Below are 22,003 nucleotides of genomic sequence, written 5' to 3' on the forward strand. Positions count from 1 at the left end.
ATGTTACGCGTACATTCTTAATTACGAGCGTAAATATTGATTCGGTTCTAAAAGACCCAAATAAAAATTATAGCCGATTTATAAACTTTATTTAATTTAACTGTACAATATTTTCATTCTAGAAAATTCGATAATAAAGTTTTAATAACATTTAAAAAATAATACTATCATATAGTTATAATAAGTTCCTGGCTTCCTGCATAATATTTAGCATAAATATAATTATTTATTATTCTACTAATGAATACTAGAAAAAAAAAGCTTTAAAATATTATGCAATGCCATTCAGTTTAAAATTGAGACCATGGATGCGTATAATGGAAAATTATATTTTAAAATGCATATTATAAAATCGAGAAATACGCTCATTATTTTTCTCTAAACTAATAATAATAATAATAATAATAATAGTCTTAATAAAAATTCAAAATATATTTTATTGTAGCTGTTTTATTCAATTTTATGATAATAGCTTTCAATTTCAAAGTTATAACACCACCCATATAATAAACCAACAGATTATAATGGCAATTTATTTAAGTCGCATAGTATACCCAATGTGTGTTAGTTTTGTAATGATATATAGTGTCTTTGAGACGGCTGCTTTTTAAAGTTAAGATTTCTCTAAGGAACTATAAGAGCCAGTTTATAATTATTTTTATCTTTATTCTCAAAAATACTACAACAATAATTGTAGACTGATCAATCCTCTGGAAATGGATAATTCACTATTGGCAGTATTGACATCATACTAAAAAATCCATTAGGAACAAAACACTTAGATGACTTTTAACATATTGAAGTGTTTTGTCATCTTAGAAAGTAAATATTAGAAACGGTTTTAGAGTACCAAATATATGGTATAATATCATTGTTCCGTGAATTGAATTTTGTCCGTGTTAATACGATTCGTTTGATTATAATTAATAAATTTTAATATATACTTGTAGGCCACTCTTGTTTTCCTCATATTAAACGATATTAAAGAGAAAACACTCTTTTACTATTTTTCATAACTATAAATTGTACGTGTTGTCGCGTTACCTGTATAAAGACGGGACTATAAATATTGTTTCCAAAAACAAATTAATAGAAATAATATTCATAGCCATGATATAGTTTACAGTACTATGCACTATTTTAAAGAATAAATAAATAAATAATACGTGGTGGCTAGTGGGTAAATTAATATAATTATTTTATTCGTATATGAAATTTTAAAGTTAATAATTATATTTTTACCTTTAATAATTATTAAAAATATTAATAAATAATGCACTGTGCAATCTACTTTATTACGAGTTGGTAAATAATTGTATCATTTAGTAACAAATTAAAATGCATGCATTATATCACGTATTATTTAGTATTACTCACGAGTTCTAAATATATATTCTACATAAATAAAAAAAAAACTTAATGCAGAAACTGAGTATGTGATTGTTATCTACAAATGTTTTTCTATACAGTGTGTAGTGACGTGTTTGGATAATAAATAAAAAATAATAATATCAATGCAATATTAAAAATAATTCTAAACGGAGTTCAGTTAAAACCACGCTTGATATTATATTTTTATGAAATTGTTCAATGGTTAGAGGATATTTTTTTAAATTTAACTAGAAAAAATAAAATATCTTAGGGAAATCAAAAATTGACCTTTTAAAGTGGCATCTACATTTTTTTGATTTTAAGTCTAGAGTAATGCTACATTAGTAAGACCTTTTCAGTACTCAATTTACCCGAAAAGTGTTTGTAGAAAAAATAATAAAAATAAATATACTTATATTCGGTTTCTGTAAAACAAATACAGTGCTTATCGCTTCGCTTGGTATCTAAAATGGATCACAAACGCAACGATCAGTGGCTGAGAAGAAATTTCTATCGTGGGAAATGGCATAAGCGTGTAGGACATTCCATACTAACGTACATTCACTTAATGAATAAATAAAACAACCTGCGCCTATGTGTAATGGACGGAACTACAGACATTTACCATTAAAGGCATAATAGTAGAACACATTAATTATTTTAACATGGGGGTGATCAATCAACCTTGAAATTCCTACATCACAGAATAAAAGAAACATCTATTGGAATCGAAAAACAACATCTGATACCAGATTATTCTATTCTTTTTAAAAAAAAAAAACATACCAAATCTATTATTGTAGCCTGACTTGCACTATAGGTACATTATTAGTTGGTAAATTGAAAACAAAATAAAAAATGTTTTATGATAGGTACCTCATAATATTGCAACACAGTATAATATAATAGATTAAATAGAATATTTTTCTATACTAAAATAGTTTTGCATTTTGTAACACGGCGTGACGCTTATGTAATATAGTAGCAGGTCTATTTTTCTAATATTAAATTATGAGTGTATCATATTGTTTTTGTAATCACACACCGTTTTAGCAATGATTTTCTGATAAATTAAAAGTTATCTAATATTAATTGTTTAATTATTAAGGCTCTTTTTTTCATTCTTATTAAATAATATTTTTCCTAAATCTACACTTATATTTTTGAAATAATGCCAACAGTGTAGCATTATACACATATTATAAATACGTACGTAAGCACATTTAAACTCAGCAAACAAAAACCTTTCAGGGTAATATAATAATATGATTTATGTCGAGATAAAATCCGGAAAATAATAAAAAAATAATTTTACTTTAAAAAAAAAAATATTTAATAACAAAATTTAAATGAAATATATTTAAAACAATGTACCAATATTTCAGTGTAAAATATATTTAAATTTTAGAATTTTAAAACTCCGTGAAGTCAAATTTTAAGTTACAATGATATTCATAAAAATAATATTTTATTTAATTATAAACATGTGTTACAAATTAAGTTGTATATAATATATAGTAAGCCTATTTAATTATACAATAGTATTGTGACACGTATTTAAAGTTTTAAAACTTCGAAGCATCAATGACTGAATTTTTACTTTGCAGTTATCTAACTTCTAAATAAAAACATTTAGTATTGTAAATAGTAATATTCGTCCGATTATTATTGTACAATAACATAATACCTAGTTTGAATCGTGTAAATCGGCCAATAAGTATTCTACATGTCTGTTTTATACGTTTCGTACCTGCTAAATTGTAAGGTCTATCGATTCTTATATTGCATCATGTCTTACAATAAGTTTAGCTTATGGGTACCAAAAAGGAAAATAAAATAAGAACGACAGAAATCAACAACTATCAAAACAAAAGCAATTTGCCACATTTAAGTTATTTTGGTCTCATAAAACCATTAAATCGAAATGGACGCTGTCGTCATAACTTAAGACCTAACTCACTAATATTTTACAATAATACAAAACACAAAACACAACAAACATTTCAGTTCACTTATTAACAACTATGAAGAACAGTGCAAACATTTCCGATAACTTGTTTAAGTTATCAGTTGATATGGATCAACACATTCCTATAAAATAAATGGTAAAATTAAAAATAACTAAAAAAATAACTAATTACACCGCTTTCAATAACACGTTAGAAAACTCACGGGTTTTACATTTAAGTCGATGTCTTCATAATATATGATTATTTGCCCTCGAGGAATCTTAAACTATAATGCAATCTACTAGCATGGCTCACGTAGTCAATTTAAATGCTTGATGTCACCTGTCATGTATTACTTTTATCAACGCTATGATCTATAGAGTTATTAAGAAATTTGCTTTACTTTATTCTCATTCCTGAGAGTTAACCATTTCACCATTTCGTCATGAGAACCTAGTTGAATCCTGTTTAACGCGTTATCGCGTTATAAACCGAAAAAAAAAATAATCATTCACTATATAGGTACTTATTTTTTCTGATGATCTCAGATGAGCTAATAATTACACAAGTTTATTCTTGTAATATTGAACACGATAATAATACTAAAATAATCTTATAAAATCTTGAGTGGTCAACCACAGTGTCATAATTGTCAAAACTTTGGACACACATCAAATTACTGTGATCATGCTTCTCGCTGATTGAAGTACGGTAGGTTCAATTTTTGGACTCGTGTCTCCAAAAAAAAGCAACCCAAGGTTAGGTTAGGTTGGATTAGGACTTATGCAGGGGGTAACCACACTTCCAGCCATAGATTATGTCCTAAATACATTTAGGATACAGTATTCTCAAGCACCGTAAAATGTATCATTCGATAAATAACATTTATAATCAAAAGAACACGTGGTCACGGTTTCACTTATAAATTATTCCCCTAATTATTAATTGTTAAAACGTCGTTATCGAATATTTCTTTCTGGTCATTAATGCCTAACCACTGTATTACATACAAATATATCATATTATATTATTATTATTTTTTTTTTAATTTTTAATATTATTAATATATTAATATATCAGTTCATTAATGGTCTTTGATTTTATATTTTGTCGGATATCATTCATCACTACTGTATAATCAAAATTATTTTTCTCTTTATTTTACTTAATTATCTATATTTTGTGAATTTTAATTGTTGATATATATATGTATAACTTCTTGTTAACACACAAAAAAAAAAAAAATTAAAATTACTCAAGTTCACATTACTTATTTGATCAATTTTGGTGATAGTTCTATATACGTACTAGGCGTATTCACTAAATACATTTAAATTTATCCAGCAGCGTAAAAAAAACTGTAGATAATTTAGTATTATAACAGTATCAAATACAATTCTTTGTGTAATTCAAATTGTTCGCAATGACAAAATTAACCAAGAACAATACTAATGTATATAGCGTACATAATTAATTAACGATGTCGGTTGTTCACTTAATTTTATTATTTGGCTGTATATAATGTTGTCGCTACGCCAGTATTTTTGGCCAACACGGGAATTAATGTTTTTCTTAATAAAAAGAAAATTACGAAGCGTGCTTTAAAGTGGAAACGTTACAATAAGGCGCAGACACGGTTTTTTCCTGGGAGAAGGGTTGTAAATATTTAATATTTTTGTTTATGATTAAAATTAATTATAATTCTATTTTATGTATAATATTATTGATAATTATTAAACATTAAAATCTACTTTAAATAGGTAAAATTACTCTTTTTTTTTACTTTAAAGTACTAAATGTCTGGTTCGGTAGATCATTTAAAGACACGATATACACTTATTGATAATATTATAAGTAGCAATCATAGACTAACATTACAGGTTTATCATTGCCCATGTATCAACAGTTTTATTCGATCAGTATTATAAAATTATTATCATTTATTATAAATTATAATTAAAATAAATATGTTATTTTTGATTTTTGGAAACCTAACCTCTTTGTCAAAAATCGTTACTGCTCCATTTTTGGTACGGAAATATTAATATTATAATTTGAGAGGTATAATGCAAGCTCACGTATTAAAACCACCTTTTTCACATAATCTTTGTTTTGTTTGATGAAATACGTCATTGTTGTACCCATGAGGTTTATACTGCGGCTATTATTATTATTATAGAATGTTGTTATGTATAGGGCATTTTTTTTAACAGTAAAAATTTACCATCTTGAATAATATTTAAGTTTTTTAAATATTTTATCTATTTTATCTACTATTATCTAAAGTCATTAGAAAATTAAATTGCTTAAAAATAAATTATATTTTAACCTTTTTCATTATTGACACAAATTTATTTTAATTATTTTTGACATAAATTTTTTTTAAATTTTATATTCTAAAGCAAAATCGTATTTGAAAAATGTCGATAAATTAAAATCAAATTTCAAAAAGTATAGTTAGTTTTTTTTTAACTTCTTATATAAATAAAGATTTAAATAACTCATAAAGATAAAATACATTTTTTTTTAAATTGATCTCTTGTAATTTACTTCAAGATTTTAAATAAAAATATTAATTATTATTGTGATTTGAGATGATTGAGTGAATATTAAAAGTTAAAAATCACCCTGTATACCAATAAACAATAACTGTACCACATTGTTTATTATTACAAACAACGCACATAAAAACTTTTACGTTATTCCCCGGCGACTAAACTTTTAATTTTCCTTATTGTTAACTACTTACCTACCTACCTGCCTAACTATTTAGTATCCCGGATTCACGATACTGGTGTGAATCTGCTAGGAGGAAAATACAAAAAAAAAGTTTTCGTTTATTCGCCGATAGCGTTTTGGCGGAAAAAATGTGTTGTATCTTCTACATTTTTTATTTTTAAATAGTTTTCTTTCAAAACTCAAACAAAATAGTTTTTGTATACTTAATCATGTAATTTTTTTTTTGGTTTAGGTTTATTTATTTAAAATAATCAATAAATATATTTTGTATGTAATAATTTATTTAGAAATTATTATTCGATTAAATAGTATCTAATGATTATCGTAATGAAGACTTTATAATATATTTCAGTTACATCAGTTTTTAATTTATATCCGTAACATATAATGTGTATATTTTTAACTGCTAAAATTTTGTGATATTTTATATCTAAATTGTATAAATAACCTAAACATCAATGTAAATATATTATGAATGTTACATTTAAAATAAACAAACAGAGATAGTTAGAAACAGATTAGAGCTTGGAACTAATTTAATAACCATACAGTGCTTAACAGTTATACGTTTTCCACGTGAAAAATCCATTAGCTAAATCCCTAAGGTCATTTTGTATAGTATTTTATCGGAAATCAACTTATTAGATTCACACACTGTGAATAATTTAGTAAAATATAATTCGTAATCAGTTTAACTGAAATTTACCTCATAATTAAGTCTGCCTGCAAGGAGACTTTCATGCACATATTTATTATTTATTTTCTTATATAAAATATAAGTTCTAACAGTTTATACAATTTAAAACCAATTTTACTAGTATGAAACGTGATCTACCATTTTCATCAAAATGAATACATTTACCATAGGTACAATGTATTACAATATTAGATTTATTAATATGTTTTAATATTTCAACCGATGTTTGTCTACCCATAGATAGTCATAAAATATATGATTATTTAGTTTTAGAAAAAAATATAGCTGCTTTTATTAATGTTTATGAGTTTGAGTAATGAACTGCAATCATATAGTCCGTAAGTGTTTGTACGCTTTTGTGTGTTTTTGGGTACTCGTTTTATAATTAAATTAGATAAATAAATAATTTGAATGCTGAAAAATTAGAATAAACCAGGATCGCAGAAAATTTTAAAAGCATACTAAAAGTTTTACTGAGAAAAGACAAATTAGTTTCTGTTGATACAAAGATGGTAGGGTATAAATGTGATGGTATAACTATAGTTTGAATACTAGCTGGATAAAACAAAAAATTTTGTGTAACTGAAATATAATATGAAATCTCGGAATAAATTTAATTTAATTAGTTTGACTTAATAAGTAATACAGTAAAACTTTTTTTTTAAATACATTTTAAATTTTTAATAATATCACCACCCATTCACCTAGTGAAACTCGCCAAAAAGGATCCTATCACTGGATAACTTTCCTGATCAATGTCTCAAAGTTAAGTTCATATAATTATTATAATATTTTACTTATTGTATATATTTTTAATACAGATTGTAAATTTATTTCATTTTTTTTAAAAAATAAACATTTTATCAGCGATATTTTGTGAATAAAGATCGTATCAATCTATCATTTGATTTCAATAAGATATGAATATTGGTCTTAAAATGATAAACGTGTGTACATTATTAGTGCAAATAAAAACTTTGAGTTTCATAAAATATGTCAAATAACTTATGGGTATACGGAGAAACATTGCCAAATCGGTGTTGTATACAAAACCAACATTAATTGTTATGTTTTAATTAAAAATAAAATAACATGACTAACATAGAATTTTGAATTGATAAATTATAACAATTATGATCTTACAATATTATTTCTAACCTAACATCAATTGCCAAATTTTATCATATTTCTTGAGTACCTATCTAACCTATTGTAATATTGTTACTAAGGAATAATCCTAGTTAGTTGGCGTATTATCATTTTTAATTCTCAGCAACATAGTAATATATATATATATTATAAAAATAATAAAAAACTCAGGCCAGTGTAATTCTACTTTGATGACGCATTATTATATTCGTATGGCTTCGTTAGATTCTTGTGTGCGTTTGGCTCGTCATACTCTATAATATAACGACGTGTGGGGATAAATGTCTTTTAATAAACGATCCACGCGGAGAAAGGTATGGAATGTTGAACTTTATTAAAAAAAAAAAAAAAAAAAAAAAAAAAAATGAGAGGAGATGAAGCTAAACTCGATTATGTGCTTAGGGTTGGTCGAGTATCATCGTGGTAGACGTCAGAGAAGGGTTGGTCTATTCCAAATTTTAATAATGCCGGTGGGATTGGCAAATATGCCTCGTTCGCATTAAAATGCCACCGTCTTCGACCGACAATATCTCAGTCCCCTCTTGGTCCTCCTCGAATACGTATTATTCGATATTTCGACGGATACGACGGCCTTCCCTCCCATCATAATATATAATATCTTCAACTATTATACCACCACTACGAATGTCAATCGATTAATTTCAGTGTAATATAGAGTTAATATATATATATATTGTATAATGTATATTATACTATATATTATGTATGTGTGTGCGTGAATGTATATCGATTATCATCGTAATATATATATATATATATTTATTTATGGATGAATGAAAAATGGAAGATGATATACATGCGTATGATTGAGGAATTGAGGAAAGAGTTGAAATGTCACATCCCACGTGATCAAATTTAAAAAGAAACGAAACTTGCTTCAATGGCATTCTTTGTTCAGACGAGACGATTATTATATAATAAACCTTAACATGACGCATATTAAAGAATACATCTTCATAATTTTATAAAAGACCAAAGACATTTTGGAATAACAGTTTTGGCGTAATCAAATTTATATAGTATAAAAATTACTTTAAAGAAAAATATATATATATATTTACCGTATTATTTTTTCAAAAACTTTCATTTGAAAAATTAGTTTTCGAGTATCCACATCATTTGGCAGCAAATTATCATGCTCGTGTATTAAGTCTACAGATTGTAGGTCTTACCAAAATATCTTATTGATGTTTTTACTTTTAACTATTAAAATTGAGGGTATAATTATTTATGATGAACCTGCAATTCTTTTGTATACCATATAATTTAGTTGGCTATATAAAATATAGACAGTACAACAAGTATTCATTATTTCATCTCTTCATTAAATGCAGGTAAATGAAGTACCCTTGGCTGTTGGGAGTTTTGTAAAAATACTAGTAGGTAAAATGTTAGAATATTGTTTAATGGTAATTCTGAAAGTATTATGATATTATATGTATTTATAATTACAATATATACATATTATATTTAATATTTGTGAAAAAAATGTTCGTTGTTAATATCACATTCGATAATAGTGTTGAAATATTTATAGTGAGCATTATGAAAATATAAAATGATTATCATTGAACAAAATAATATAGAAAACGTTTAATATGTTTTATTTTTGCCAGTTTTAAAAAATGTATATTAATTGTTGATGTATTTTTTTTTTTGTTTCAAAAATAACGTTAATAATATAATAGATTAAATGGTTAAAATAATAATATGGTTAAAATCAAATATTAAAATATTTATTATATACAAAATAATATCAAATACAAAATGTATAACATATTTTAATTGATTTTAAGAACTTGATTAATTTTTTTTTTTGAGTTTTCTAGACTCTAAGCTTTTAAAACTTTTCCTAGGTATAATCCGTCTTATGAAATATAATATCGTTACTACATAGGCAGAATTATGTACGTATTCAAATATAATCTAATAAGCTGCCATTTTCGTTTTGGTTTTTTCGTTATCTATTTTTCCAATAAATGAATTCGTATACATTACACTTTATTATTAGATGTTGTCAATATCAATCTAGCTATTTCCAAAGCTGTATAATAAATTACGCATTTTATTAAAAGTGAATAATTTCTAAGTGATTTACTACAGTGCTTTACTGTTGATTTGTCTTGGCTTATAATGAAAATAATATAATATATTACACACTCGCATACTTACCATTTGTTAGAACTCAAAATACATCGTCGTATCTCGTTCTTAATGTCAAACAAAATACTATTTAAAAATATAACTAACTCATAATATCCGTAATAATTTTTTTATTCGAATTACTGTTTTTACAACTCAGTGAAACTAAATCCATAATTCATAATGAGACATATTATTCCCTGTAACAGAAATTGTAAATCTATAGATTAAATTTAATAAAAAAAAAATAAAATAAAAACAATAAAAATAAAAACTTGGAATATAATTATTATTATGATATTTTGATAAAAACTGAAATGAAATATTACAAAACGATTGTTAACTAAAAATAGTACATTTTTCTTTATCTTTATAGATCTTCCAAAAAACATAAAATATTGGAATAACTAGAATACAATTTTGTATTGATTTATTTTTGTTTTTGGATGATTACATAAGTTGTCTTGTTATTGGTATCAGTACATATTAAAGTATTAAATTAAAAACAATGTGAAAAAAAAAATAGAAAAATGTATTTGCAAAATTGAAAACTTAAGATTAATCTTTATATTTTTTTTTACAAATTATATGCAAATAGGGACTAGTTGATTACTTTCCTTACTACTTTTAGTATTATCATCCAAAACTTTTCTTATTACTTTTAACTTTTTACCATTATTATGATTTAAAAAAAAAATTTATAAATTATATTTAAATTTCAATTCCTTTGAATATTTTGAATGTGTTTAGAAAAAACTGTTATAACGCTCACTAGAGATATTATATCTTAATGGCATTTAAATTCTGGGTATTTTTTTTTTATTCAGACCACAACTCTGGGTTTAAAATGTCACTTAAAAGAATTAAATAAAATAATTGGTCAGCTCAATTCATTATAAATGTAATTATATAATTTAAAGTGCAAAATCTTATCGCGAGACACTTTAGATGTATATTAATCAATTTTTTTGCTTAAACTAATTATTGTTAAATAAATATTTTGAAACTAATTGATTTAAGTAGTATAGTATATTTGTATTGTTAAATTAATTTAAGTAAAATAACGTCAATTAATACTTACCTAATTTCTGAATTCTGAAACTTGATTGGTATGCTGGAAAACGAAATTATGTTAGAAGTTAATAGATTTTATTTGTATTTATAAGTATTTTAAATATAAAGTAATAATTGTTACATGCAAATGCATTAGTAAATAAATAAATATTATTTTTTCTTGCTGGTTTTAATAGAGGTATATGATAACTATTAAATACAAATAAATCATATAATATATTGATTTTATTTTAACTAATGTAAATTATTTATTTAAATTGCTTTTTATAATATGTAATATCTAAATAGTAACATATTTTAATTAAGTTAAAATAGGATTATGATTATTGATAATCTTCTTTTTTTTAATGTTACGTCACGTTTAGTATTTAAAAATTCCACTTATTTATTCTTAAGGATTATATATAAACTTTAGGGTTTTATGTATAAATTTAATGTAACCTGACGATATAGTGCTTCTTCGGAGTTGAGAATAATAAAACATTATATTTATAATTTTATTACACATACCATATTGTAATATATGTTTGAAATACATCTAATTAGATAGTGTTTTAATTTTTCTCGAATTAAATATTATGATGGAATTTATTGTAATGTTTTTTTTAAACAATGTTTATACTATTTGCTTGGTTATCAATTCTAAACCTTAGTAATACGAATGATCTGTATGGACAATATTATAATTTTAGACAAGGATAAATAATTAATTTAGTATGCGCTTTACGATTTAAAGTTTATAAATTTAATTAATGTTATAACATATTAGTATATTAAATATTTTACCGATTAATTATAGTCAGAGAACGTTTATCTATAGTTATATCTATTATAATCGAAATTATTAAGTTTAACGAATTATAAGTTTGTACATACGTAATATAATAATAATATTCACAAAAGTATGAGTTACAAAAACGTGCTTCTGAGTATAATGTGTAACTTAATAAATAGGCAGTTCGTGACTCGATAATAAGAACTTGTATTATAACAATAAAATAACGTAAACGGTACCATACTGAATGCACATATTTCACACACATGTTTTTTTAATTGAATTATAAAAAAATCAATGTTTTCCAATGGTGCATGTTGTCTAAGAATGTACGAATTAGACTTGTTAGACTAGTTTTCATCAATATTGATAAAATATTTAATAAAGAAATGAGAAATTTGGTAAACTTAGTAAAAACCTAAGTGGTTCGATGAAAAAAAGGTATAAATTGATAAACATTAATTTTTGTTTTTAATACTTTTTAAATTAGAGTAAAAATTAATTCAAATCGTAAAGCAAGTTTTGTTCTTAAGGATATAGAAAGAGAGTTAATACTCTAAGTTCGAAAACTACCTATATATTATGGAATAAACTAATAAAGTATCATTTTATTCTTATATTATTTTGTTAAAATATAATATTTTAAATGTTGTGGTTTAATTTTTTTTATTACGTTATCAAACCTAACCATTTTAATGCTAAATGGTTCATCACATCACATTTTTATTTAGGTGCATATTAATTCTTATCTATATTAACGATAGCTTTATAAATACTTCAAATTGGCCACGATGTATCATAGCATATTTAAACTTAATAATATATATTATATTTGGCGTATTAGATGTCATGCAGGTAATAAAAATGCAGTACAGTAAAGTAGTATAACTATCATACATTTTGTAATAGATAGCCTGTGCAGTCAACGAAAGCACTGTAGAAAAAAAAAAAAAAGGAAAAAAAACCCGAAACCCGAAACTACAGAATCTCAGTGAATTGTTATATGTAATGTATATTCTAAAGGGTATAAATGCCTAGGTACCTTTTTTTTTTTGTTTATTCGTTCAGCTGTTACATGTTCCATATTGATGTATAATGTATGTATTGCTGTGTGAGTGTGTATAATCTATACATATACATGTATATATATACACACATTATACACATGCAAACACAGGTCTATTAGAAATACTGTTTTTATTTCATGAACTAAATTATATGATAGAATGTGTTAAATTACTGAAATGAATGTGAAAATATTTAAAACCTTATTTAGAGATAGTTAAATAATATTCATCATGAAAAATCGTTTACCTTAAAATCAATTACTTTATGGTTTATCAGTAAATTATCTACTAAAGTTAATGTATTTAAACACATCTAATGTAGCGTGTGCAAATATTCTAAAGTGAATATTTAATAGTTTCAAAAAAGCTTTTGTTTGATATACGTTTGGTTATATTGCAATTAGTTTAATAATACTTAATTATATTTGAAAACTATAACCAATTATATGATAGGTATGGAATTAGACTTAATTATAAATATATTTATTGTACATGCGTGTAGTCACTCCTTTAATGATATACATAGCCATGGTATGGCTGTAATATTATTGATTTAATGAACTATGTATTATTTCAAAAATTATAGTGTTACAATAATTTACGTAGTACCTACAGTATTTCATATTTATTAAGATATTATAAAGCTTATTCAAAGTAAAGTTACAGTTGAGTTTAAGAATCTATCTATAACGACGGTGATGTGGATCATGGCGATTATAATTTATGTACAAATATATTATATACCTACTTAATACATAACATTTATTGTATTGGAAGAATCATTCTTGTTTATTCATCACTATTTGATAATTAAAAAAAAAAAATCCCCAGACATGATATTTAATCTATTATATCGTATTATAATTATATAATATTATCTATACACAATTTTGATATCAATTCGTATGCCATCGCGAAAAGAAGATTTCTGTGATAAATATTCATGATTGTTAACGACATAATTTAAAATATATTTGTCGTTCAAATTTTTCCAATATCATAAATTTCACGATATCGACATATTATCGATTCAGATAAAGGTTAAGAAAGAAATTCCATAGTTCAGAATTTCTTTTACTTAATGAAAGCTGATTCTATGTTTTATTTAAATTGTTACCTATACCATATTTGGTATCATAATTGTGTGCGTGTAAGGTTTTATATACTCAATTTAAGTAACTCTACAGATTAAATTTAATTCCTAAGCAAAGTTTTGCATTCTCATCGGGTAAAATTTGTGTTTAAAGAAACCTAAGATCTTATTTCACTTTATTATAACAGTGCTTTTTAAATATTTGGCACAGTGTCATTATTGAAGTGAGAAACTAGTTGAATCCCAAACGATAGATTTTTTCAGTTTAACTTTGGTAATACGGTATTTAGATTTCTGATTTTGAAAGTTACTTACCGAATTAATTATTTGACGCAATATTATTAAATAATATAATCAAATAAACAAATGTGTTATATTCATTTTAATAAAGACAAATAACTTAATTAAAAACTTTAATTGTGTTTTTGTAACGTTTAACTAATATTAGTTTTGATACTACGATTTTGGACGATTATTAAATTATTATTTCATAACGTTGGACGCATTGAATACTAAACACATCAATTTAAAAGTATGCTGCGTACAACTATCCCTTTTCGGGTCTGAACTTACCCTGGACGGAAATTATTCACAAAAAAGTGTACGCGACGCCAGTAGTATTCTCTCGATATTATTAGCTATCAATATAATAAATAACGTGTTTTGTGCCTGTACATTATTTTTCTGCAAGGGACGAGCGATAAAATATGTCGGTTATTAAAATAATGTCACAAGTATAAAATATCAGACAATATATTATAATATTATGTTCCGTATTCGTTTAACCGTGTATACATCGGATGGCATACACTGTATGGAAGTACGTCATTCGTTAAGTCATTGGATTTACGACTATCGAGTGTATAACTCACACCTTTTTATAGTGAATTTTACAGTAACTCGCGTCTATATTATTACCTACGTAATAATACAATTTAGTTTAAAAGAAAATTTATTTTATTGAAAACCGCTTTGATTTTCAAAGAAACGTCGAAAAGTGTTTAGACATTACTCGGAATAGTGTACGTATAATATATATATCCCCGGGGTTGTATGAATAATTTATTTCCGTTTTCTCCCCTTTTGCTGTAAATCACCATAACGACAAAAGAGATAATATTATAATGATTTTTTTATTATTATTATTATTATTATTATTATTATTATTCAAACATTTCAATATAAAATAATATAATTACATTCGTGTTTGGCTTAAGAATCTTTCATCAATCTATGTCGGCGAACGCATTTCATGTAAAAAGTGATTTGTTAATTCTTATTTAATACACTATACAAGTGAAATTGTGTTTTTTTTATTTTTATTCAGTACTTTTAAAATTCTGATTTTTATATTAATGGTTTATTATGTTATAAACGTTACCTATAGATTTATAATTTTATTACGACGATGGTCGAGCTTTCATAAATGTGCATATTTATTATTGTTCATATTATATTGTATAATATATTATTACGACGCTTCTAGGTAAGCACAAAAACAGTTTAACGGTATTATTGATTATCCACACAGCAAATGAGCGTCGAGTACACGTTTTTATACTTTTAGTTTAAACACAGTATTTTACTTTTTATACATTGATATTTTATGTCAGTGTCCCGTGAGAATTTGCCCATTGCGATATCTCCTGGAACAATGGAGATATAAAAATTTTGGTGTTTTAATAAGATTCACAGGGACAAGAACTAAAAATATTTCATATTTTTTATTTTAATGTTTTGGTAAGAAAGTTAAAAAAATATTTTTTTATTTAATTATTTTCAAAAAAATTGAAGATAGTCATTTTTTACAATTCATGTTTCTGAAAATATTAACTTTTTAAAAATTTAATTTCATTAATCTCCTGATTTTTAAAATGTTTCTAGTATCTAAAAAAACTGCGAATTATTATTTAAAACGATACGTAATGTCAGTGTATCAAACATGTAGCACACGTGCCCGTACAGCTAGCAGTTTTTCCAAAAAAAAATAAAAATATTAAAAATTAGATTAATGAAATTAAAATGTTGAAACGTCAATACTTTTAGAAAAATGAACTCAGAAAAACGGCTGAAAAATCTTAAACTCTTTTGAAAATAATTAAATAAAAAAAAATATTTTTTTAACTTTTTTACCGAAACATTAAAATAAATTAAAAGATAAAATGTTTGGGGTGTTGACCAGTTGCTCTCAACCTAATGTATCAGTTGCCCTCAAATATTATATACAAATCCGTAAAATAGGGTAAGTAAATATGTAAATAATAATCATAGTATATAAAAATTGCATTAATAATAATAGTTCACCTGGTAAAAAGAGAGCATTTTCTAGAATGCGTAATTTTAGACTTATCTAAAAGGATAGCCGATAGCCGATAGATGAGGCTTTATCGCGTAGGTATGTTATTATATTATGTTATACGTGTGTTATTATCATATTTTATTATATCTTTATTACCTAATAGTGTTATGGCTGTTAGAAATGATAATATAATACGATGTATACTTTGTTAGGTACATTGTAGTAGACAAAAATCACATCGTTAACATCATGGAAAATATTACACAAGCGTATAGTAAAAAGAGCAAAATTTTATTAGTTTTAAATAATTACACTTTATTTACAAAATATATTGCGTTACACAAGCGTGTTAAATGACGATGTACAATGTGTCATGTGTTTCAAAGCTATTTATAAGTGAAGATGAAAAGGTACTTTTATAATCGGTTAGGCATCGAACATAAATATTCACTGCGTAAAAATTTAATTTTATGTTAAAAAATGTAATACCTGCGACCTACGACCTAGGTACATATCTTTACATATTATATAGTTGCAAATATAAATTTTTTTTTATCATTTGTATTATTTTAATTTTTTGTCAAATTACATTGTGTGCAGTTTATAATTATTGTATTTTTTATTATAAATATTATTATTATTTAAATATTTACCTCCCCTATTTTATAGATCAGTATTACATACCTATTATAATCATTTAGGTAAATGTGACGGAAACTGATACATTTGGTTGAGGGCAACTGGTGAATTTTGCTCTAGATAGTTTGAGGGAATTGATATAAAAAAGGTACTTTTGACTTTTAACTTAATCTAATTGGTACACGCCCAATATTTGTAGTAATTATGATATCTTCATTATTACAGGAGATATCGCAATGGGTAAATCCTTATGGGACACTCTATATAATATTTAATGTTAAATAAATATATTATATTGATTAAACATACTGCATACAATAATCATTACCTATTGAATGTTTTCCGTTTCATAGTATACACAACTGCTAGGCTACAATTGTAGGCAGGATTATTTGCAGGTATTCACTTGCAAATAAATAAAGTGGTACACACAGATTATGACTAGGTATATCGAAGTAATATGGTTAAGTATGATTTTTTTTTTTTTACAATAAGTAGGTACTAATCTTCTCTTTGTTTGGAAATTATAACATTTATCGATGTTTCACAAAATAGTACCTAATTATATTAATTAGGCAATACGTTTTTCGTTTTACCGTAAATGGTTATATCGAAATACCACAAACGTTATTTAAAATGCGACAAACCCGTGAGTTATTCCCAATAATTCAATTCTGAAATTCATAAAATATTCTTAGTCACATTATTATTATCACATTAATGGGAATACTTATCATACGTATCTATATACTCGTAAAATATAAATCTTATTTTGACATCTAGTATCATGAATGTATCTATTTTTTTTGTGTTTTTCGTTTACGATCAAATATTTTATTTTGTTAATTGGGGAACGTCTAGTTATATATTATTTTTTTTAAATCCGTTCATTAGTAACAATAGTCAATGATATGTGATTTTTTTTCTTTTGATTTTTCACATATATATTCAAAAAAATATAACGAATAAGAATAATGACCAACTGCTGCTACTTTAACATCATCGTTATAGGCTGGATATAATTTATTGGCAGGAAACGTATTTTAAATTATTTAGCGTTAGTATAGAGTGAATTAAAAATCTCCTAAAGTTTATAAACCATTGTTATTATTATTATTATTATTATCCGTGTATGGTCGGATTATAAATATAAAATAATAAATAGAAAACATGTGTTTAATTAATTAAATGTAATGTACTCGCCTAAAAGTACACCATGTGTGTACTCCATTCCTTTAAAGTGGCATGATCATATTTAATAAACAAATGTGTAAGTGTAATAAGTATAATGTTTTTATTCAGCTCAGAGAGTGTTAATTAAATCTGACAGTTCATTATTAATATTATATTATGCAATTTATACACACTTGGTTATTCATTAAGTATGTCCAATTCGCATATGATCTGTATAATAACAAAAAACAGTATTATCATAAAATTTTGTATACGCTAAAATAAATATTTTGTACGGCGCGAGTATGCACATATAATGTATGGTATAATTACGTATAATATTAAAGTCGATAAACTATACATACATACATACATACATACATACATACATATATACATGCATATATATATAATATATATGCACATTAAATATGTGAATTGGACATGTAGACATATTATATACATAGCGTACAGTTAAATTAAATATATTTATATTTTTGAATACTTGAATTATACAAAGTGGCAAATTGCATAATTAAAAATAATGAAACAATACAAATAGTGACCAGGTATTCCATAACTCACCGATTTACTTAGTACCCTCATAACAAATCCAAGAAAAAAACTTATAAAGTTTGTAATAGGGAATAATATTTCCTGTATATATGTTTAACTGGGCATAGTAGTATAACTGACAATGAAAAGACCAATCAAGTACAAACCAAAGCATTTACTTTTACTAAAACTATATAAATATATAGTTATTTAAATATTTTATTATGTCAATCATATACTAATAGAGTGCTATAAATACATCAATGATCAAAGTATTAGGATCAGATATTGAAAATACCTAAATTTTTTTTAAACTTTTATAAGAAAAACCGACTTAAACGATAAAATGTAATAAATATAGTAGTTGTATAATATACGAGTTTATACTCGTATTATTATATATTATTTATAAGTTAATTATAAATTCACGTTTAGTTTTGTTTAGGATTATTAATTATATAATATATTTAATCAACCACATATTATGTACTACGATATAAAACCAAAAACTAATAAACTTTGATGTCAATATATTTTTGTTCAATTAAAAAAAAAAAAAAAAACTTAAAAACTTAAAATAAATACTTTATCAGTAGTTCTTCCATTCTATGAATATATCATTGATATCCCATATGACAATACCAATTTGAATAGTAATATTTAATATAGATATATATTTAAGACTTCTGTTTAAACTGAATTAAATTACTCCGATTAAAAAAAACGCAATATTGTTGTCTGTTATATTTATATTAGAAAAATCTTATATTTCCATGATATGACCAGCTGAGCTGCATTTTTGTCCATGGAATCTGCCCTGATCCAAATAATTATTTATTACATATTCGCGTACATCATGTTAACATCATATTTCTATGTTTTCGCTCTTCGTTTTTTTTAGTGACTAATAAATATGATATAATATAATATTTGTATAATTTAATACCAATATAAAGAGGTGTATCTAATTATAGTAGTTGCTCGGATAAATACGTCTTAAGCTTGAATTTGAGCTAAGCTATAACTTTCCCCCCACAGTTACCAACAAATATCTACAAACCTTAAACGGAAACAATTTCAGACAGCATTCATAACTTTGTTAAAGACTTAAGTATTGAGCCCGTAAAAGCAAAAAAAATAAAATAAAAAATAAAAATACTTACCCACATTGTAACCACAATATATATAAATAACTGGTCTAAAATGTACATTTTAAATGGATTTTGGAACGCAATTCTAACTACAATAATGCTTCAAATAATTTATCTATATCTAATTATGCGTGAAATGTTTTCTTATAGTTTTGTGTTATAATATTTTATGTATTCATAAAATTATAAAAGATAAAATGTAAATTTAATATTTGTCTAAACAGTTGTGTTAAAAAAAAAAAAATTATAATTGTAATACCATGATTAAAACAGCGTTGACTTTATCAGTAGGATTTCAGGAATTGTAGAATGACAACTTGACAGAATTTTAACAGAGTTACAAACTAAAATGAAATTAAGCCCTATAAAATAAATGTGTGTGTATTTATATATATATATATATATATATATTTGTATAGAATATATTAATCGTGTGAAATTAATACGCTTTTACAATCCAATGACACATCTAATACATTTTTTAAAACATTAAAATATATTTGTTTATTTGTTTAACAGTTCTCGAAAAAAAAAATATAAGGTTAATTTAAACTTGATACATAGCAAATTTCCGTCAATACATTTGATTATAGTGTTTTATATTTTACACCCAACTATTTTAAACATTTACATATATATTAATTTTACGCTGTAGATTTATATTGTTTTTTTAAAACATAATAATTATAATACTGTCAAATATAAATATATCCCTTACAAATTATGATTTTGTAATATAATTCATTATTTTTGTGATTTAATATTTAATAGTTTTTATGATTTCAAAGTAATTGTGTTACTGTTCCAAACCTTAACAGAAAGTTCTCCTTTTCTTAAAAACAAATGTTGCTAATTTATATCACGAAAAGGTGGCAATTATGTGTACAGGAGTGACACGCAGTTAAATTATGAAAAAAAAAAATAAATAAATAAAAAAAGAGAAGGAGAGGGGAGATGTACCCATTACCTAAACACATTATTTAATGGAAAGGGTGATTAAGTCGGTACCTATGTAAATATATGGTTATACTCTGTTAGGGTTTCCTTTTTACTAGAAGTTTATGTTTTTAGGGTTGATATAAAATAATTATCATTGTAAAAGTTTACATACATATACTATAGTTAGATTTAGGTAAATTTAACCGTATTTTTAATATTATACTTTAAAATTGATTAAAATTGCTTAATAAATAAAAATAAAAATAATGTTTTAAATGGTAATTATTATTATTTTTTTTTTAATATACCAATGAAATAATGTACATTATATATAAGACGTACGAAGTATTTATATTTATATGAAAAAAATGCTATTTATGCAGAATTCCTGATATTTTATTTTATTCTACATAATATGATCGTAGTTTTGTCACTATTAGAATTTAATGCTCTTTCTATATATTAAAATAATATATTTATGTTTTATGTTTATACAATTTATGTACCTATCCGTACTTATACACAGAATACTGTACGTATACTAACGATTGATAATAATAATTATAATGACCCACCACTAGTATGAATTTAGATTAAAACATATTATAAATCGATTTATTGAAAACATATCTATAACATACACAATTATTATAGTACTCAATAGAATAAAACACATCAATATTTAACCATTTGTAATCCTCGTATGTTATTGAGTATTTTTTATTTTTTTTTGTTAATACGATCTAGAAATAAAACGGGTATCATCATACTTTTAAATATGTTTTATTTTAACATTATTATATATTGATGTTTCTGTGTTGAATGTTTTAGATCTAAACTAGAAATGGCCAAACAACCGGCATGCCGGTCTGGTGGTTGCCGAGTCTGTTTGAAAAGCTTTAAAGAAGGCGACTACTCTCGGGTGTGCTCCGGATGCAAGTTCAAGGTGTGCGAGGATTGCGCAACTTCGTACACGAAGATCGGCGAAGATGAGGTAAATGCGCGCTAGCTGTATTTATAACAGTGTACATAATCGCGTATACTTACACGATTGTGCGTACGGGTTGGGGTGAAAAAATGGTCGTAGATTTTTATCCCGAAAACCTCGGTTGGGAAGGGGACATTGGTCAGAGGGAACCCATCAATTGCAAAACAGTCGGTTCCCATCCA

General features: G+C 24.8%; 1 protein-coding gene across 2 annotated transcripts in view; it reads left to right on the forward strand.

Annotated features, from left to right (window-relative positions):
- The window catches only part of LOC132920352 (regulating synaptic membrane exocytosis protein 1), a 187,858-nt gene that overhangs the window by 84,277 nt on the left and 81,578 nt on the right, over positions 1 to 22,003 (forward strand). For both annotated transcript variants that reach the window (XM_060982679.1, XM_060982678.1), the window contains exon 5: positions 21,665 to 21,827. In XM_060982679.1, coding sequence (XP_060838662.1) covers positions 21,665 to 21,827 — 163 coding nt within the window. The remainder of the gene's footprint in view (positions 1 to 21,664; positions 21,828 to 22,003) is intronic.

This window comes from Rhopalosiphum padi, chromosome 2, assembly GCF_020882245.1.
Source record: "Rhopalosiphum padi isolate XX-2018 chromosome 2, ASM2088224v1, whole genome shotgun sequence".
In the NCBI taxonomy this organism is placed as follows: Eukaryota; Metazoa; Arthropoda; class Insecta; order Hemiptera; family Aphididae; genus Rhopalosiphum; species Rhopalosiphum padi.